This window comes from Orycteropus afer, unplaced genomic scaffold, assembly GCF_000298275.1.
Source record: "Orycteropus afer afer isolate SDZICR_OR568_19922 unplaced genomic scaffold, OryAfe1.0 scaffold00290, whole genome shotgun sequence".
Classification (NCBI taxonomy): domain Eukaryota; kingdom Metazoa; phylum Chordata; class Mammalia; order Tubulidentata; family Orycteropodidae; genus Orycteropus; species Orycteropus afer.
Genome location: NW_006921877.1, coordinates 1,257,418 through 1,279,198, shown reverse-complemented (window position 1 = coordinate 1,279,198; position 21,781 = coordinate 1,257,418). Strand labels below are relative to the sequence as shown.

Here is a 21,781-nt window from a genome sequence, read left to right as displayed (position 1 = left end):
GTTCCTGTCCTCTCTGGGCAGCTATTTTTAGCTCTCTGGCTTTATGTTTGACTTTTCCTTCTTAATTAGATACCAGAAGAACAAATCTTGAAGTCCAACTCCTTTCCTCCTCCCCTACTCATTCAAAAACAAACAAAAAAACCAAACCAAACTCACTGCCATCAAGTCAATTCCAACTCATAGAGACCCCCATTGGGCATCCGAGGCTGTAAATCATTATAAAAGTAAATCGCCCCATCTTCCTTTCGCTGGGCGGCTGGTGGTTTATACCACTGAACTTCTGGTTAGCAGCCAAATGCCTTATTCACTACTACACCACCAGAGCTCCTTCATTCAGGAGTGGGAAAAATAATTTAGAATCTATTAGATGTCCAGGGTGAAAACAAAATGAACCTACAAGAGAAAGTCAACCCACCATGGTTGCAGGGGACATCAACCTCAACTGGCATAACATATTACACAAAAACAGTGTTCCACATCCTACTTTGGTGAGTAGCGACTGGGATCTGAAAGCCTGCAAGCAGCCATCTAGATGCAACAATGGGTCTCTCCTTGTCCAGAGCAAAGCAGAATGAAGGAAAACCAAAGACACATGGAAACAATTAGTCCAAGGGACTGGTACACCATGCAATCTTCAACCTATACGACCATGAGACCAGAAGAACCGGATGGTTTCCAGCTACTACTGTCAACCACTTGGAGGGGGATCTCTGTCGGAGATCCTGGATAGAGTGGGAGAACAATGTGGAACAAAACTCAAAATCATAAAAATAAAATAAAGGGACCAGGTTTGCTGGTCTGATAGAACCTGATGGAACCACTGAGACTATGGCACCTAGCTGCCCATCAGGCCCAGAATTGAACCCCCTCCTGTGGCTTCCAGCCAAACAAAAGATAGGCATATGAGCTGAACATTTACATTAGGTAGATACACTCCTTGGAGAGATCAATCATGGGAGAACAGAAGGGCTGTGTATGCACAGTTAGACAGTTCAGGGTGGGGGCAGAAGTGCATGAGAGGGAAGGACACAGGTAAGAGGTGGCTATCAGGAGGAAGTGGGAAGAGAGCTGTTGCATTGTGGGAAATTGCAGTCAATGTCATGAGACAAAGTATACTGTGAACTGCTGTATGGAAAACCAATTTGCTCTGTAAACTTTCACCCAAATCACAATAAAAATTGAAAAAATAAAAAAAAGAGACAAAGTCAATCCAAAAGGGGAAACTTCTGGAAGAACGTTCACCAGGTCTTTACAGCATCTTTAGTTGGAGAACATCCCTTCCTTTACAGAATTAAGCTCACTACAGCCTATGGGGTGCTTTCGTGTTGTGTTTTAAAACACAAGATTTCAATGTTAAGTGTCTACAGGGCAGATGGTGTTTGGCTTCTGTGCTGGTGGGAAGAGAAGAACCCTGGATTCTCTTTCCCCAGTACTGGCTTCCTCCAGCTGTCACCCAAATGGGAGAGTCAGGAACCAGATTCTGGAGACCTTACCTTAGGACGCTCTCTTGTTGAATAACTGACATTTTCCAGAAAAGGCAAAATGTGGTTGTGGTATGTGTGGGCAGAGTGGATAGTCACCAAATACTAGCCTCTAATTGGATACATCTGCAACAGAACCTCTGCGAGTGTACAAAGAGATGATAACCTCCCTGCCCTCTAGAGGCCTCTACCTCAAATGGCAAGGAAAGCCGGACCAACAAAATACGCAATAAACTCACTGCCATCCAGTCCAACCCTACTCATAGAGACCCCTCCTTGGGTTTCCCAGGTGGTATCACTATGGAAGGAGATTGCCCAACCTTCCTTCCAATTAGTGGCTGGTGGGTTTGAGCTACCAGCCTTCTGGTTAGCAGTCAAATGCCTTAGGCACTATGCTACCAGAGCTCTTTAAAATATGCAACAGTGAATACTAATATGTAGTTAAGGAAATAAAAGTAGGCTCTCTCACTCACACACATGAGTATTTGGGCCACTGGGCCTGTGGGCAGACCAGGGCAGTATTTAATTTTATCTTCGTTTGAATATGGGACACACGTACTTACAAATTTTTGAATAAGTCTAGATTGATTGTATGTGGAATGAGTCCTTCTTGATCCCACCAACCTCAAATAATTTTTTTCTTAGCCCTCGAATCTGGAAAAGGAGAGCCTTTGGACACCCTCCAGAGAGTACTACTTGGCTTCAGAGACGTCTGAACAACGCTCCCCCTTCGCGGACCTAAGAAGGCCCGCTCGAGGCGGGGCGGGCCCGGGGGCGGGGCCTCGCCGTCCGCGCGGCCCGTCGCCTTGACGACCGCGACAAGATGGCGTTGCAGCGGTGCGAGCTGCTGGGGCCCGAGCCCGGGTTGCTTAGCCCTGCGCAGTTGGAGCAGCTGCGCAACTTCAAGGTGGGTGAAGCCCTTAGAGTGCAGCTCCTCCAGGACAAAAGCACCTTGACTGGGAGGAGGGCCCCTCAGAAAAGGGAGCAGGAACCTGTTACCAGATCAAGGGGCGGAGGGATCGAGGAAGACCCTGGGGACCCGCCACTGGGCTTCTGGGCCTCTGGCCCTCTGAACAGAACCCGGCGGGCTCCTGAAAATGGAAGAACTAAAGCAGAGATCTGGCCAAGGAAATGGGCCGAACGCCCCGGCGGGTACATGAAATTAATACAAACAAGAACTTCCCGATGGTCGGGATCCTACCGTGTGGGACCCTAGTTTTATAGCCCTGGAACAGCAAGAGGTTTATAAAATGGGCAGCTTACAATTTTAAGGATCCTGGGAAAAGATCTGGGTTAAATTCGATGGTGTTTTCTCTAACCCTTCACACGTTCAGCGCATGAACCCCGACTGTCCCTAATGGAAAATAGCCCTTTGCTCTTGCCCCCAGATTCAGACTCGGATTGCTAACGAAAAATACCTAAGGATCCACAAAGAGGTGGAGCTGCTTCTAAGTGGTTTCTTCAGGTAGGTGGTTTTCCAGTCTGGCCTTGGGCAACTGGTGGAACTTTTACCAAATCTTCTTGGGTATAGATGAGTGACCCCTGTTTTCTTTAAATATACATTCCCTTTCTCTTCCTTTAAGGTATGAAAGTTAGAAAATACCATATTTTTTTTTCCCCCCACTCTGGGATTTGTGACACCCAGGATTTTCTTTGGTTATCTGTAGAGGTTTCCTTCAGTTATTTCTTAATTCTGCAAAAAATACTCCTTCAGTTTAAGGGTAGATACATACCGTACGACACCTATAAGAGGAAATTTGGTAATCGAGAAACCCAACAGGCAAACATTGGATTTAGAACACCATTCTCAACTAGAGCTTAACAGGGTCACTAGTGTTGTTGTTATTTGCCATCGAGTCGGACTGACTTATAGTGACCCCTTCTTGGGTTGCCGAGGCAGTATCACTCGGAAGTAGATTGCCCAACCTTCCTTCCGAGGAGTGGCTGATGGGCTTGAACCGCCAGCCTTCTGGGTTAGCAGTCAAGTGCCTTAGGCACTATGCTACTGAAGCTCCTGGGTCACCAGTAAAACTTTAAAAAGAAATTCAGATGCCTGGTCCTTCCCTTCTTGAGAATCATTGTGTAGGATGACTCCCAGGTTGGAAGCTACTCCCTGTGAGTCTTGGAAGAAAGAAGACCATTTTCCGCCATCTCTTGAATCTGTTCTTTCCTTCCTCCACACTGCTTTCTACCCTGGCATTTGTTTGAAAGGAATATTGGACTGAAAGGCAAATAACTGAAAAGGGGTGGGGAAAAGTCTGGGTGCAGCAATGGATGAAAACAATAGAGCTATCTCAAATATGATTTGGCTGTGGATAAATAAACCAAACACCAAACCCACCACTGTCTAGTTGGTTCTGACTCATAGTGACCCCTATTGCATTTCCAAGGCTGTAAATCTTTACGGAAGTAGATTGCCTTATCTTTCTCCCATGGAGCCGCTGGTAGGTTTGAACCATCAGCCTTCTGGTTAGCAGCCAAATGCATTACTCCACTATGCCAACAGAGCTTCTTAGGTAAGATTTAGGTAATAATGACTTCCATTTCCCGGTACTATGTGGATACCCTAGATTAGCAGTCATCACACTGTATTATAATATCACAGCATATATAACTGCACTGTCAGTCTCGCATTTCTCCCACTGGACCAAAGTCTCCAGGGTGATGGAGTTCTGCTTGTGTTCTCAGTGCCCACCCAGGGTGTAGCACCTTGGTACCCTTGTGCTTATCCTCCCAGCAGCTCTACAAAAAGTAGCTGATTATCATTTCCATTTTACAGGTGAGAAAAGTGAAGATCAAAGAGGTGAAATAACTTCCCCAAATTGCTGAACCAGGATCTAACTTCTGGTTTTCCCACTGCGCTATGCTGTACAAGCATGGTCCACAGACCAGTTTGCTGGGGAACACAGAAGTGGGTATCTCCTTTGTCTTCTTAAAAGTAGATTTGGAGAGGGTTGTCTTGTTTTACTCCCTTTGCTTTTCCTGGATCTCACTCTTCTTTATGTTTCTCTGAGTGGCAATAGTTTCTCAGAGGGCAGATTGGGGAAGTAAAGAGGGAAAACTGAAAGTTGGATCCAGTTACTCTGAAGGTTGGGTGTTCTGGGGCAAGGGCTAATAAGGCATGAAAGACAGTATAGGGGTCCTCTGCCACTATGAGACCTGGGGATCAAGCCATCACTTTTTGGATCTTGTAAATGGAAATAAAGGATGATACCATGTCTCTCCTGGATGACACCTTGTAATCCAAGTTCTGAGTGATTCCTGCAGAGAGACTGGGGAGAGAAGTTTAAAAAGCCTGAATTAAATCAGTGTCTGCATTGTTTGCACACAAAAGGATTAGTACACTTGGGTGTGGTGAGTGAAGAGGGTGTTGTGTTAGTCACATGTCAGGGAAGGCCCTGCATCTGTTTGTCCAGGAACAAACAGTTTCCAGGAGGAGGCTGAGTGTCCTGGGCCTGGCTGCCAGCCTCCCTTCCCTTCCTTATCATCCCCCTCCCATAGGCCAGGTAGGCTACCAGCCCTTTCGTTTTGCTGCCCCTGGAGCTGTCCTACTGGAAATCAATCCCCCTTGCCCCTTTCAGGCCTTTCTCTTTCTGGGATGTGGGTAATGGAGGAGGAAGTGTTTGAGGATTTGTGTTCATTTTGTGTGTGTGTTACTGTTGTTTCCTGTGGGTGGTATCAGGATGGACCAGAGTCTGCCACTCACTGGCTGCTTCAGTTGGTGCTTTCTATGAGGCAAGAGAATGGGAAGAAGAGGAGGCAGGATCCTGGGCAGCACACTGAACCTTGCCAGTTGTGCAGGTCTCTGCTCTGGACTCCCCCCAAACCATGGGGAGGTCTGAGCTGTCCCCTGTTCTTGTCGAGGAGAGAGCGCCTCACTTGGGCTTTTTAGATCCTACTGTATTCGGCTGCTAACCAAAAGGTCGGTGGTTCAAACCTACCAGCTATTCTGTGGGAAAAAGATGAGGAAGTCTGCTTCTATAAAGATTTACAGGCTTGGAAACCCTATGCAGTTTTACTCTGTTGTCCTATAGGGTCACTCTGAGTTGCAACCAACTCCATGGCAGTAGGTGTTTTTAGGGGGTACTGATTTATGGCCATTCAGCCACAGCTCTCCAGTCTACATTCACATGGATAGTGCACAGAAGTCTTAGTACCTTGAAGTTTGGACCTGAAAAATTGAAAGAATAGGATACAGACTTCCTTTAGGCATCCAGAAACCTCAGGTTTTAGGCTGGGGTTATGACAGCAAAGTGTAAACTTGTACACAGGCTTTGGTAGATGTTTTTGTAAATAACTAGGCAGATGAATCTTCAAAAAATAACAGCAGTGATCATAACTGATTATCTCATGTCTCAGCTGGAAAAATCTTCAGTGGCTCTACCCTGCCTTTAAAAAATGAAACACAACAATATTTGATTGAAATATAACCTATGTACAGAAAAGTAGCATATCGAATGTATAAAGCTGGATGGATTTTCACAGACTGAAAACACACATGGCACCAACATCCAGATCAAGAAATAGAACATTACCAGCACCTCAGACCCCTTGTGGCCCCTTACCCCAACCATAGTAACCAGTAGCCTGCCTTCTAATCATAGATTTGTTTTGCCTTTTTGTAGTTGACTTACATGGAATCCTGCAATATGTACCCTTTTGTGCTTGGCTTTTGCTCAGCAGTATCTTGTCGGTCCTTCATTTTCATGGCTGTAGGGTATTGCATTGTGTGACTTGTTTGGTGCTGTCAAGTTGATTCTGACTCATTGTGACCCCATGTGACAGAGTAGCAGCACCCCAGGGGGTGTTTTAGGTTGTGATCTTTACAGGAGCAGATTGTCAGGTCTTTCTGCCGTGGAGCAACTGAGTGGGTGTGAGTCACCAACTTTACAGTTAGCAGCTGAGTGCTTACCCTTTGCGTCACCAGGACTCCTTGTGTGACTTTAAAATCCATTGTCATCCAGTTGATTCCAACTCATAGTGACCCTATAGGACAGGGTAGAACTGCCCCATAGTGTTTCCAAGGCTGTAAATCTTTACAAAAGCACACTGCCTCATCTTTCTTCCACGGAGCGGCTGCTGGGTTTGAACTGCTGAACCTTTTTGTTACCAGCCAAGCACTTAATCACGGCACCACCAGGACTCCTTTGTGTGTGACTGTTCCACCCTTTGGGAGCTCTGGTAGCGTAGTGCCTAAGGCACTTGACTGCTAACCAGAAGGCTGGCGGTTCAAACCCACTCTGGTAGCATAGTGCCTAGGGCACTTGACTGCTAACCAGAAGGCTGGAGGTTCAAACCCACCAGCCACTCCTCGGAAGGAAGGTTGGGCAATCCTACTTCCGTAGTGATACTGCCTCGGAAACCCAAGGAGGGGTCGCTATGAGTCGGGTCTGACTGGACGGCAAATAACAACAACAACAACAACAGCCACTCCTCTGAAGGAAGACAGGGCAATCTACTTCCATAGTGATACTGCCTCGGAAACCCACTAGCCACTCCTCGGAAGGAAAACAGGGCAATCTACTTCCATAGTGATACTGCCTTGGAAACCCAAGGAGGGGTCGCTATGTCGCTATGAGTCTGGTCCAACTCGAGGGCACATAACAACAACAACATTCCACCCTTTATTTATCTATTGCCATTGTTTTTTAAATTGAGTGTAAGCATCTCTCCTTGGCATCCAAGGCCCTCTCTAAGAGAGCCTCCTTTGTTTTCCACTGTTTCCTACACATGTTGAGTACATACTCCAGATGGACTGAACTGTTCATCCTACAGACCTTATGCAGCCCCACGATGGGCTCCTGAATGCACTTTGACTCTGGGGCTACAAAGGTGGATAGCACCCAGTTCCTCCCCTTCAGGAGCTCACAGTCTGTAGAGCAGGGACTGTCCCATTTTTATTTCTGGGTCTTTGCTCTTGCTGTTCCCCTGTGTTTGGGATGCTCTTGTCCCTCAACCCTCATCCTACCTTTTGAAATTTCATGTGTATCTCAAAGGGCCTCTCAAATGTTGGTTGCTTGGAGGTTTTTGGGGTCCTCTTCTCAGTAATTACTCTGTCTCTCTGATCTCCCAGAGCACTATTTGTTGTTGGTGTTAGGTGCTATTGAGTTAGTTCCGGCTCTTGGTGTGTACAACAGAACAAAACACTGCCCAGTCCTGTGCCAGCCTTACAATCCTTATTATACCTGAGCCCATCATTGCAGCTACTGTGTCAGTCCATCTCTTTGAGGGTCTTCTGCTTTTGTGTTGACCCTCCACTTTACCAAGAATGATATCCTTCTCCAGAGAATGGTCCCTTCTGACAACATGACCAAAGTAGGTGAGACCAAATCTGGCCATTCTCGCTTCCAAGGAGCACTCTGGCTGCACTTCTTCCAGGACAGATTTGTTAGTTCTTCTGGCAGTCCACAGTACTTTCAGTATTCTTCCTCAACACCACAACTCAAAAGCATCAGCTTTTCTGCGGTCCCCCTTATTCATTGTCTAGCTTTCACATGCAGATGAGGCATATGGTTGCAAATACCATGGCTTGGGTTAGGCACACCTTAGTCTTCAAAGAGACATCTTTGCTCTTCAGGACTTTAAAGAGGCCTTTTGCAGCAGATTTGCCCAGTGCAATACATTGTCTGATATCTTGACTGTTCCTTCTGTTGATGTCGATTGTGGAACCAAGTAATAGGAAATGTTTAATAACTTCAATCTTTTTCCATTTATCGTGACACTGCTTATCCTCAATTGTGAGGATTTTTGTTTTCTTTATGTTGAGATGCAATCTGTACTGCAGACTGTAGTCTTTAATCTTCATTAGTAAGTCATCTTTACTTTCAACAAGCAAAGTTGTGTCATCTGCATATTGCAGGTAGTTAATGAGTCTTCCTCCAATCCTGATGCCATGCTCTTCTTCATATAGTCCAGCTTCTCGTATTATTTGCTCAGCATATGGATTGAATAAGTATGGTGAAAGGATACAACCCTGACACATCCTCTTCCTGATTTTAAACCATTTAGTATCCCCTTTTTCTGTTTGAACAACAGCCTTCTGGTCCATATATAGGTCCCTCATGAGCACAATTAAGTGTTCTGGAATGCCCATTCTTCTCAAGGTTATTCATAATTTGTTATGATCCACACACACGACTGCTTTTGCATAGTCAATATAACGCAAGTAAACATCTTTCTGGTATGCTTTGCTTTCAGCCAAGATCCATCTAACATCAGCAATGATAGCCCTCGTTCCATGTCCTCTTCTGAATCCAGCTTGCATTTCTGAAAGTTCTCTGTCAATATACTGCTGCAACCATTTTTGAATTATCTTCAGCAAGATTTTACTTGTGTGTGATATTAATGATATTGTTTGATAATTTCCACATTCTGTGGGATCACCTTTCTTTGGAATGGTACAGATATGGATCTCTTCCAGTCAGTTGGCCAGGTAGCTCTCTTCCAATTTCTTGGCGTAGGCAAGTGTGTGCCTCCAGCGGGGCATCTGTTGTTGAAACATCTCAGTGGGTATTCTGTCAATTTCTGGAGCCTTGTTCTTCGCCAGTTCCTTCAGTGCAGCTTTGACTTCTTCCTTCAGTACCATTGGTTCTTGATCATATGCCGTTTCCTGAAATGGATGGATGAGCATCAACCAGTTCTTTTTGGTACAGTGGGTGTGTATTCCCTCCATCTTCTTTTGATATTTCCTGCATCATTCAATATTTTGCCCACAGGATCTTTCAGTATTGCAACTCAAAGCTTGAATTTTTTCTTCAGTTCTTTCAGCTTGAGGAATGCTGAGCATGGTCTTCCCTTTTTTTTCTAACTCCCGGTCTTTGCACATTTCATTATGGTAATTGGCTTTGCACGAACTGCTCTTTGAAATCTTCTATTCAGCTCTTTTATCTTGTCATTTCTTCCATTTGCTTTAGCTACTCTCTGTTCAAGGGCAAGTTTTTTCTCACATCCATTTTGGTCTTTTCTCCCTTTCCTGTTTTTTAATGACCTTTTGCTTTCTTCATGGTTGATGTTCTTGATGTCATCCTACATTTTGTCTGGTTTTTGGTCATAAGTGTTCAGTGCATCAAACTGTTCACTATTTAATACTCCAATTTTAGCATTCAGGGAGTGCTGGTGGTGCAGTGGTTAAGGCATTTAGCTGCAAACCAAAATGGTGGTGGTTTGAACCCATCACCTGCTCTGTGGAAGAAGGATGAGGCAATCTGCTTCTGTAAAGATTTACAACCTTGGAAACCCAATGGGGGTTGCTATGAGTCTCAATCACCTTAATGACAGTGAATTTTTTTTTGTTTTTTTTTTAGCACTTACCTTAGGTTACTTGGCCTTTTGAACATTTGAGAACTTACCTATTCCTTTTTACTTAACTATAAATTCCTTGAGGAGAGGGCTATATTTTACTTCCTCCCTCCCCCATCTATCCCATCTAGGGCAGTGACTTACATCTAACTCACACTCAGCAGTTATCAAATTGAGTTGGAGGAGAAGGAGGACAGCCTTCTTGAAGGTTAGGAGGAGCAGCATCCTGGGCAGTGGGAGGTTTTTTTCTAGTTTTGGGGGGGTGGGGACTGGGGGCTGAGCAAGGCAGACCACTGCCCAAGAGAAAATACTGTAGAGAGCACTGACCTTGAAGTCACAAGACCTGGACCCTTTCTCCTTTATTGACTGTCTCCATGAACTTGGGCAAATGAGTAACCTTTTGGGGACATGGTTTCTTCATATATGAAATGGGGGCATAATAATTGTAGTTCCACAGCATTTTTGTAAACTGAGACATTGTTTGTGAACATACTTTATAAACCATGAGACTCTATTTGATGAAAGATATTTTCAGCTCCCCACTGGTAGTGGGGCTGTGGGTGTTATCACAGCCTCTATGCACTATGCCACAGGGTCAACGACCATTAACAACTGTCTTTCCAACTTGGTGTATTGTTTACTGTATTTCCCCCCTGTAGGAATTCATGGTTAAATGTACTCAAAGACTGTGGGATTGCATCTTTGCCTTACCATATGTGAGCCCCATGAGTTCCAGACAACATTCTCGTCATCTTTGCCTCCTCCTCCCCCCACCCCAGCTTGGTATCCGGTAGTTTGAAAATGTTTGTTGAATGAACAATAAACCCCACCCCAGATGGGCTATAGCCCATCTGCTTTGTGAAGTGAGCAGTACCTAGATTTATTTTCATAAAGGGTGTTTGGCTCTGTGCCTCAGATTCTGAGCTGAACGATATCATGAATGAAAAGTTCTTTTTTAGGAACCTGTTGGCTTATTGACTCCCAAAATGGGTGAATCTCAGATGAATCCGCTCCCTGAAAGCACAAGACCCCGCAGCATTAGCACAGCTTGCCTTAAAGCTTACTTTACCTCCAATCCTTATCCTTTATGTTTTCCAGAGAAATGTTTTTGAAAAGACCAGACAACATCCAAGAATTTGCTGCAGGTAAGTAAGGCAGTATCATTTTGGGGTATCTGATTAAACCAGTGCAGGAAGTATTATTGTGGGTCTAGACTCGGACAAGCCCAGGATTCTCCCTGCAGCGTCTTAGGTATTTCATCCAGTGTCCCCTAAGGGAGCTTTGTTCGGAAGGCCTCTTTCCTCTGTTGTTATTTTCTCAAATTGAGGACAGATAAGAAATGAGGCAGAACTTCCTAATGGTGAGGATTGTTAAGAATTTTGAGATTCCCAAAGGAACATTTTGGCAATTCTTTCCCTGGAATCTTAAAGCCGAGTTTACAATCTCGGCTGCACATTAGAATCACCTGGGGAGTTTTTTTTTTTTTTTTAAAAAAAGCCCTGTGCCCAGGCCCCACCCCCAGAGATCTTTATTTAATTAATCTGGGGTTGGGGCCCAGCATCCATAGTTTCAAAGGCTTCTTAGGTGATTCTCGTGGGCTCAACTGCCCAATATGGCTTAAGGTCGATGGGTCGAAGGGAAGAGGCCAAGTTGAATGATTTCTTGGATCCTGTCAGCCCTGGGAAGGAACTTTGGTGGTGCAGTGTTTAAAGCATTTGGCTGCTAACCAAAAGGTCGGTGGCTAGTGAGGCAGCATGCTTCCATAAAGATTTACAGCCTATGGGACAGTTCTACTCTATCCTATGAGATCACAATGAGTCAGAGTCAACTTGATGGCAGTGGGTTTGGGTTTTTGGGTCAGCCCTGGGAGTTGGTTTTGTCCTCAAACTATTTCTAACTGGTTCGAAGTACGTCTTTGCTGCCACAGCAGATGCTGCCTCTGATTGATGTTATGCTGGGTATATAAAAACCCTCTTCTGTTGTCCTCCTGTGAGAGCCTGGCTCTTCTCTCAGAGAGGGCGTCATATCCCAGAGACAGGAGGTGACGAGCAGAGTTTAGGCAAGAATAATCTTGGCATTTTTGGAGCCCTGGAGCTCTGGTGGTGTAGTGCCTAAGGCATTTGACTATTAACCAGAAGGCTGGTGGTTCAGACCCTAGCCGCTCCTCAGAAGGAAAATTGGGCACTCTACTTCCTCAGAGATACTGCCTCGGAAATCCAAGGAGAAGTCACTGTGAGTTGAAACCGACTCGATGGCAGTGAGTTTTCTGGGCTTTTATAAGGTGGGCCAGGAGCAGAAAACCCAGAGAATCCCATCAGCCTTCTGATGCTCGATGTGCGTCAATAAGAGACACACAGCCAACGTGGAGGGGATGGAGCTGTCCGTGTAAGCCCTTGCTGGGAACACTTGAGCTGGCAGGCTCAGAGTGGCTCAGGCAGGGACAGTGACCACAGGATTTGCTGTAACATCTCATATTACATTGTAAAGCAGAGCCACCAGTGACAGTCCTGCCAGGACCAAGCCATCCTAACTTTTAGCAGAGTAAGCATCTCCCTCCCAGGGTTTTTCCCTCGGGTTTAGATGATTTCTTCTCTTTGATTCTTACCCCAGACTATTTCACGGATCCAGAACTTCCCAACAAGATTCACATGCAGCTAATTAAGGAAAAGAAAGCAACTTAATTAGTAAAATCCTGATGCTCAGTTGTTGGGAGAGAACAGAAGGAATCCAGCCTCAGGGTAGGTGCTGACCTCACTTAGAGACAGGGGTTTTTTTACTCTGGTGAAAATAAGCATTGGTTTCTTGGGCCAGGGTGTGGAAGAAGCCAAGCAGACACAGTGGAGAGAAATTCAAAGCAGATGTTTAGTTTTCTCAACACTATTTGGGGGAAATGGGGACTGTGAAAAATGGCCAAGGGTTTGTCTAGCATGTCAGTAGCAGTAAGAGACATCTTTTTTAACCTAGTGAAGTAGATTAAGAGCATGGCAATGGGAGAAGTTCAGCGATAAAGAAAGCCACAGGGAAATGAGGATGGGAGCATTTAGTACTAAGCCCTTACTTCCAGAATGTTTCTGCAGGTGGCCTTTTCCTTATGTCCTCAGTGGTGGGAGGGAGAGGTTTCCTGTTGCTTCTGGAAGAGGTAAAAGCAATGATATCCCCCACCCCCACTTGGCATTGTAGGTTGGGTGCTTTCCTGCTGTCCTTGCCTTTAAACCAAGCTATGCTATTAAGGCCATCACATGTTTTTCAGGCAGGAGGCTTCTCAAATTTGAAGGCTGGGATTTTTCTCTTAATGTGAGGTGGGAAAAAGCCACCCTCCTAATTCAGCAGAGCCATCTCTGTTTTGCAGGGTCATCTGGAAGAAAGAGAGCCTTGTTGCCATCAGTGTGGGTTTCTAAGCTGCCTTGGGCACTGTCTGCAGTCACAAAGGCTTTTAAAGATATTCATTAAAAACAACCCTTCCTGCTTTCTCTCTGCTTTGTTTCACCCAGAAGGAGGAAGACATCATTCATGGGTGGGCGCCACTCTGTCCCCACTTAGACTGGCTGTGATGCAGTAGTGCTGGCCCAGTGGCCTCGTAGCTAGGTCAGTGCACGTATACACACGGTCCATGTATTACCTACCCCTCCAGCCCACTCATTCCCAGAGCCAAGACGGGGTGGCCTGCTGGGAGGACACAAAGAGCAGGCATGGGGACCCCGGGAGAACCATGGCTGGGTGCAGTGGTACAGGAGCAAACTGCATGCACGTTTCAGTGGTGACTTGAATTTTTCCTTATCTTACCTCCTGGGTTATTATATGGAGGGTGATGATTAACTTTTATTTCATAGAAGCAATAATAAGAGGAACTGGGCTGGAAGGACAGCAAGAGAGAACAAGATTAGATGTAGAAAACCCATCCAGGGTCATGATTATTGTGAAATCAGAGCCTGACATGTGACTCAGAGAGGTTGTGGACTTTATTCTTGAGGGTTTTCAGGAGCAAGCTGTCCATGCATTTGATTTTCAGCTAGTAGGCAGGGGAATGGGTTAGATAGCCTTATGAAGTCCTTTCCCAGCCTATGAGTCTTGGTAGCCTTAACATGTTTATGTTCTACCTCTCTGGGCTTCACAACTCACTGGCTCCACTGTATGAAGAACCTCTCACCTTTGTGTCACTTGTCAGCATCCCCATGGCAACAGAAGCACAGAGCAAAGCAGGGGTTGTATTTTCCTTGTCTCTGCCTGCCTTGTCTGCAGCTGCCATCACCTGCAGTAGTTGAAAGGGCAGCACAACAGAGCACCTACAGGACTATTAGAACTATGCCAAATAAACTATGGAAAAGGAACCCGAGGAGTTATTCTAAGTGCTTTTGGAATCACACTCAGCTTTGGTACTGACAGTGAGGTAGTCCTGTTTAGAAAATCACATGAAGCCTTCAGCAAAAAACACGGATCTCCTCTAAGAACCTCTGCTGTGAAGTATTACATTAAACACTCTTAGAACCTTTCCTGGGAGAAGAAACCCACAACAGTGTGGGAAACAGCAAGGTGTTTTTTCAAGATGCTTGAGAGCATGATTTAATACTGCAAGAGTATGGTGGCTCATTCTTGGGGGGTTCCTGATACACATGAGAATTTAAAGTACATTGCAAAGCCTCACCTTCCTGAGTAATGAGTGAATTTAACACATAATCCTACTGTATCTGCTTTGTGTGAGACACTGCTAGGTGCTAGGGTAGACATAAAGACAGTGCCTGCTACCTGGTGATTCATGATCTGAGGAGCTGGGCTGCTTCTCTCCCATATCCCCATTATTCTGCTATCCTAGGCCTTAAAACAAACAAACAAACAAACCCACTGCCATTGAGTTGATTCTGAGTCAGTGACCCCCACTGGGTTTCCAAGATTGTAAATCTACAGAAGTAGATGGCCTCATCTTCCTTCCACAGAGAGCCTGGTGGGTTTGAATCTTCTGCTTGCCAGTCAGATGCCTTATATACTGCACCACCAGAGCATCTTGTCCTAGGCCTTAGCATGCAGTCTTTTCAGTGTCTATCTGAATAGCTCACTTATTAAATTGAAAACTCCATGAGGGCAGTGACCAAATGTGGAAAGCTAACACGTTCATTTTTGAATCCCAAGCTCCTAGCAGGTGTCTGCACACAGCAAGTTCTCAGTAAGCATTAGTGGAGAACATAAATGCATAATTGAATGACTAATCACATTATAAGGCATGAATCTCTGCAGTGGCAATTTTACACCCATGATGGAAGGACGCATGTAATAGAGAGGGCAATAGAAGAAAACACACCAGGTCTGCCTGGGGGAATGAGTCAGGCATGTGATGGGTGAAAAACAGTTTGCCTGGCAGATGTGGGGAGGAGGTGGGGAGAGAGGTGTGGGGTCATCAGGGGACTTTAGGGACTTCTGAGCAGGATGGAGGGAGCAGACTCTTTGTCACCTGCCCATGCTCACTCCCCCTTTCTTCCTTGCTAACAGAACCTCAGTTTTGTTTTGAGCACCAGTGGACTCAAACCCCAAGTAGTGGACCGTGGTTGATCTGAGCCAACCATAACAATCACATTCCCTGATAGTCCTCCTTGCAGCTAGGTGCACCCATGCAAATGTGTGTGTGTGTGTGTGTGTTTTCCTAGGAAAGCATTTGCTTTTCTTAAAAACAAAAGGTGGGGGGAGTAGAGAGCACAGATTCAGCTGGTTAGCTTCCCCGTTCTTCCTGATTTGAACCTGAATATGATGTCCAGAGCTGAGCAGCCATCCTGAGACTATGAAGTGACAAGCATGAAGGGGAAAGGCAACCTGCTAAAGTGCTGAAAGATCAGAAGATCCTCAGGCCCTGATGGTGTCTGAGCACCAGGCTTGTTGATAAGTGAGAAAAAAAAAAATCTCTAATTTGTTTTGAAATCAGACCAGCATTTAAATCCCGATCCACCACTTATTAGGTGCTTGCACTTGGGTAAGTCAATTAACTTCCTCAAGCATTGGGTTCCTCATCTATAAAAGGAGACTTGTGGTAACTACCCCTCAGGGTTGTTTGGAGGAGAGAGAAAGAATGCATAGTGCCTGGCACGTGGAGGTGCTCAGTAAGGTGTGTGTTTATGGTAGGTGGGGCAAGGTGGAGCAGTGGAAGAAGATGCCACACAAGAAGATGGGGGCCCATAAGCAAAAAGCACTGTGTGCTAGGCGGAAGAAATACAAATCTAAATTTTTGTCCTATAGGCAGTGGAGACCTAGTGAAGAATTTTAAGCCAAGAGTAGTTCATGAAGAGATTTGCATTTAGATAGTGTGGAAGACATTTAAGGAAGCTAAAGACTAGAAATGGAAAGATCTAGGGAAACAATCACAATCATCCTAGCCACCGTTGTCTCTCACCTACACCACTTCAGGCACTTCACAACAACCAGTCTCTCTGCTGGCTCTCTCGGCCTCTACAACAGTTGAGAATGCATTTAGTTGCAGGTAACAGAAAACTAATCTACAGTGGTTTAAACAAATAGGGAAGGAGCTCTGGTGGTGTGGTTAAGGCATTTGGCTGCTAACCAAAAAGTTGGCGGTTCAAATCCACCAGCTGTTCTGTGGGAGGAAGCTGAGGCAATCTACTTCAGTAAAGACTTATGTTCTGGTTACCTAGTGCCACTCTGACAGGAATATACCACAAATGGGATGGCTTAAACAAACAGGAGTTTATTCTCTTACAGTTTGGAGGCTTTAAGTCCAAGTTCAAAGTGCCAGGCTCTAGGGGCTGGGTGAAACCCCTTCAACCTTGGGGTCCAGCTCTGCCTCCTGCCCCCAGCCCACTGGAGCTAGAGGCATTTCTTCGCCTAGACAGCTGCTAGGTGCTGAGGCTGACAAACCCAAGGTTGACAAATAAAAAGGCACAGTTCCGATGTTACCAAACCACACGGCAGGCCATTAATTCAAGTCCATTGAAAGTCCCAAGGTCAGCAGGACAACAACATGGCTACATGCAGGGTCCAAGTGTGCCATAAACTAAAGACCATTCCCAAGGCTTCTCCTTATATACAAGAAGCAGACCACATCCCAACGGCAGCTACTCAGCTGCTTGTGATAGATCCCACTTTGGAGTTGATTGCCAGTCTCATCATGGGGAATAACTACCACCAGCTGCCCAGCCACTCAACCAGGCCCAGCCAAGCTGACATGCAAACATAACTACCACAGACTTACAACCTTGGAAACCCAGTGGGATCACAATGAGTCAGAATCGAATTGATGGCAGTAGGTTTTGGTTGGAAACAAATGGGGAGCTCTTTTTCTCATCTAAAAAGAAGTCTGGCAGTGGGCAAGATTCCAAGGTTTAATGATACGGAGAAGTATCCAGACCAGGTTCTTCCTGTCTCAGCCAGCCTTTGCCTGTCATCTCGTGACTGCAAAGGCACCTGCACTCGCAGGTGCCATTTCTGTATTCCAGCAGGGAGAGGGGGTTCAGAGCCCTACCAGCTGAGTCTGTCCCTTTCATAAGGAAAGAAAAACTTTCCTGGAAATATACCCCTACAGTCCAGAATAGGATCATGTGACCCACCCTAAGTTCAGCAGAGACTGAGAAAAGGAACATATAGTTCTTTCAACTTCTAGAGTATCAAGTGTCAAGAGAAAAGGGGATAGCTGTCTGCCTCACCTATACTCCTGATTCAATTCTCCACATAACAGCTAGAATGATCCTTTATAAAAATCCTAAATCAGATTATATCATTCCCCTGCTGAAAGTCCTTCCATGGTGTCTTATGCACTTGCAATAAAATCCAGATGGCCTTCCACAGGCTGCAAAACTTTGCAACATGCACTCCACCTCCCAGACTTTATCTCATTACTATTCTTTGACCTCCCACCTCACTGTATTCCAGCCACACTCATCTTTTCTCTGTTCCCCAAACATGTTAACGTAGTTTCCATTTTAAGGTCTTTGAACCCTACCTAGATTTCTCTTCCCTAGATCTTCACATGGCTAGTGATCCAAGTTGGTTTGCTCTCTGCTGAAAAGAAGCTTTGCTTGCTAAGAGAAGCTTAAACAAATAGGGTTTGCTTTTCTTACATAGGTGGTACAGTGATTAAGCACTTGACTGCTGGCCAAGAATTCAGTGGTTTGAACCCACCAGCTGCTCTGCTGGAGAAAGATGTGGCAGTCTGCTTCTGTAAAGATTTACAGTCTTGGAAACCACATGGGGCAGTTCTACTCTGTCCTTTAGGGTTGCTGTGAGCCAGAATTGACTCACTGGCCATGGGTTTGGTTTAATTTCTCACATAGCAAGTGTGGAGGTGGCAGCTGCCAGCATTGGGTCATGGTTTACATCTCTGTGGCTTCTTCTCTTTCCCTTATGGTCAAAGGAGGGGTAGGAAGGGACTGTACGAGTGATACTTGTTCTTCTCAGGAAATCAAATGCTTCCCCAGAACACCCTCTTCACCCCCATTGACTTTAACACTTCATTGGCCACCTCTGTAAGGGATGCTGAGAAGCTGAGTATGTAGCCAGCCAACAGTGCCCTGGAAAGCTTCTTGTCACTTTCTCAAGTTCTTTCCTAGTTGTCCAACTGAGGTAGCCTCCCTCTGCTATTATTATTATTATTTTTTTCCCCTCAGCCATTCTCCATCACATCACCCTGGTTTATACCTATCACTGTCTGGTATTATTTTGCTTATTTATTTTCTCATTATATTCTGTCACTCTCAAGAATTTGAGCTCCAATGAGAGCAGGCTTTGCCAGGTCACTAAGTGGCCAGCCCCTACACTTGTTGAATGATTGAATTGGTGGATGGACAGCCGGATAAGAGCTTGTATGCAGTGGCATGGAGAACAGGAGGTAAAATCCAGATGTATTTAGGAGGAGGAGTTGACAGGACTTGTTGATTTGAGTGGGCTATAGTAGCAAACGAGGGTTTAGATTCTAGAATGATCTCCAGGTTTCTGTCTTGGGCAAATTGAAGGATGAAAGAACCACATACTAAGAGAATACAGAGGGGAAATAGGTAGGGATAGGAGAAATGGGGAGATAATTTTAGATTAAAAAATCTATTGAATTTTCAATTGAGTCATTAATATGAGTGGTTTGGATGGGGCAGGGCGAACAGAATGAGATTGCAGTGGGTTTAATAGCAACTGGGAGATGAGAATGTGGAAGTGGACGCACACTGCCTATGGAGACTACTTTCTAGGCACTTAGCTATGAAAGGAAGATGGGAAGTAGGACAGTACTTAGAAGAAGCAGTGGGGTCAAGAGTAGGTTTGTGTACATTGTTCCACTTCCTACTTTGGTGAATAGCGACTGGGATCTTAAAAGCTTGCAAGCTGCCATCTAGATGCAACGATGGATCTCTCCTCATCCAGAGCAAAGAAGAATGAAGAAAACCAAAAATTCATGGAAATAATTAGTCCTAGTGACTCCTCGGAAGGAAGATTGGGCAATCCTACTTCTGTGGTGATACTGCCTCGGAAACCCAAGGAGGGGTTGCTATGAGTCAGGGCCGACTCAATGGCAAATAACAACAACAACAAAAGTGACTGGTACACCATCTGATCTGCAGCCTATACAACTATGAGACCAGAAGAACTAGATGGTGCCTGGCTACCACTGTCATCCACTCAGAGGGAGATCTGTGTAGGAGATCCTTGATAGAGAGGGAGAACAATGTGGAAAAAAACTCAAAATCATTTGGAGGAAAAAATAAAAGAGGGGGCCAGGTTTGTTGGTCTGATAGAGCTTGGTGGAACCACTGAGACTATGGCCCCTAGCTGCCCTTCAGGTCTGGAATTGAGCCCACACCTGTAGCTTGCCAAACAAAAGACAGGCATATGAGTTGAACATTTACCTGAGGTAGATATACTCCTTGGAGAAAGAAGGGCTGTTTATGCACAGGGAGACAGCTCAGGGCGCAGGAGTGCATGGAGGGATGGATATAGGAAAGAGTTAATTATCAGGAGGAAGTGAGAGGGGAGCTGTTGCATTGGGGTAAATTATAGTCAATGTCATGAGACAAAGTGTATGTGAACTGCTGTATGGAAAGTGAATTTGCTCTGTAAATTTTCACCCAAATCACAATTAAAAAAAAAAAAAGTAAGTTTGTGTAATGGGAGATGCTTGAGCCTTCATTGATCTGGCATTTTCCATCCCTTCTGCTCTATTTTACTTTTAGGCTAAAAAAATTAGGTGCTTCTTGGAATTGCTGCTCAGATTATATCTATCTATATCAAGAGAGTAAATACATGAGCTGGAGGTAGGCCTACCTTTGCCATTGAGTGACCTGGAGCAGCCTCTGTAGGTATTCGGTTTCTCCTCCTCAAAATTGGAGAGGTCCCTTTCCCGTAGGCTTGCAGTGAGGATCACCTTCACTGTTGCTGTTCCCCTTTCGGCCTTGTTCAGGAGCTGGGAAGGAAGGGCAGTCTAGAGAGCAGGGCACTCTCAGTCTAAACTGGACCAGCCTCTACTGCCCTCTCCTGGGTGTGGCTGGGAGCTCAGCACACCACTTGGAAAATGCCTATTTTAGGTCTGAGTGGAGGAGAGTCAATAGGAAGAAGAGAAGGGGAGTGAGGAAATAGTCACAGATGTATAGATTACTGTACTAGAAAGATTCTTCAGAAGTTACGAAATCCAAGGCCTTGTCTCTGGGCAGTGTTGTTTCATAAGCACTGTAGACGTTCCCTTCTTAAAAGAAACCTTTTAAGATTGACCATAAATTTACTCACTCACTTATTTATTCAGCAAATACTAAGGGATATTAGGTGCTCAGGATGCTAAATTTTGGGAATAAGGCATACTCTTTTCTCAAGAAGCTCATAGTCTAGTGAGTGAAAACAGCTATATAGATATTATACAATTTAAAAAGTGAAATGATAAACACAGAAGCCATATGGGCACCCAGAGGAGGGATACCTAACTTGCACTGGTGGTGGGGTGAGGGGTATGACCAGGAGGTGGTCAGAAAATGTTTCCCAAGGTAGCAATTATGGGAGCTGACCTGACTGCTAATGGATGAATGGGATTATAGGTGCTAATTTACCATCTAATTCTCTGTCTCCCCCATTATTAAATCGGAAGGGTAATTCTTATTTTTTCCAGGGAAAGTTCTTACTGAAGTCTTTCTGACTTTTAACACAGTCCCTTAGGACTTTGGTTTCCATATTTGTAAAAAGAGGGAATTGGTACTAGACATTACATCTGATTGTAATTGATGACTGGGCTCTATGAACGCTGACATACTGTCTGTAAAAACATCTCCGTGGAGCAGGCTGGCATGTGCATAGGGACATGTATACATGGGAATTTTTTGGCACTCAAAGGAAAATTCTCCTTTAATGCAAAAGAACCAAATGTGCTTTGCTTACAAATGATTTTGGGTGCTGTTATGGAGTACCCTTTACTCCTGTGGAGCTGCTGAGTGGGTTCAAACTGCCAGCCTTCAAGTTAGCAGCCAAGAGCTTAACCATTGTACCACTCGGGCTCCTTTTGTACATGATAAACCAGAAACCAAACTTACTGCCATCCAGTCAATTCCAACTCATAGTGACCCCCATTGAGTTTCTGAGGCTGTAACTCTTTATGGAAGTAGATTTTCCCATCTGCCTTCTGCAGAGTGGCTGGTGGGTTTCAACTGCTGACTTGCTAGTTAGCAGCCCAATGCCTTATCCACTGTGCAACCAGAACTCCTTTTTACATACAACAGCCCCTCACTAAATGCTTGTTGAAAGAAAATAGGCTTAGCACTCTTGAACCATTCTCATTGTTTCCTTGGGTTGTTGAGTTTCTTCATCCATAAAGAAGGATAAAATGTACCTTGGATATTTGTGGTGAGGATTATCATTACACACACAGGCACCTTACCTAACGTCTGGTCCATAGTAGGCCCTCAGTAGACGGCAGCCATTGTTTCAGTGAAGTAGCCGAAGTGAATCATTTCATCAGGGCCCTTTTAATTTGGCACAGAGATGGTCACTGGGGAAGCTATCACAAGTGTGGTTACCCTGGTGAGAAAGGGGAGAAGGGATTA

At 45.1% G+C, this 21,781-nt stretch overlaps 1 protein-coding gene across 1 annotated transcript; it reads left to right on the top strand.

Moving 5' to 3' along the window:
• The first annotated feature begins 2,304 nt into the window (after window positions 1–2,304).
• Window positions 2,305–12,460, top strand: RIIAD1 (regulatory subunit of type II PKA R-subunit domain containing 1). The gene is made up of 4 exons (XM_007950988.1): window positions 2,305–2,388; window positions 2,870–2,946; window positions 10,878–10,924; window positions 12,390–12,460. Exons 1-4 carry the CDS (start codon window positions 2,305–2,307, stop codon window positions 12,458–12,460), a joined length of 279 nt encoding a protein of 92 aa, XP_007949179.1.
• The last annotated feature ends 9,321 nt before the right edge of the window (window positions 12,461–21,781 follow it).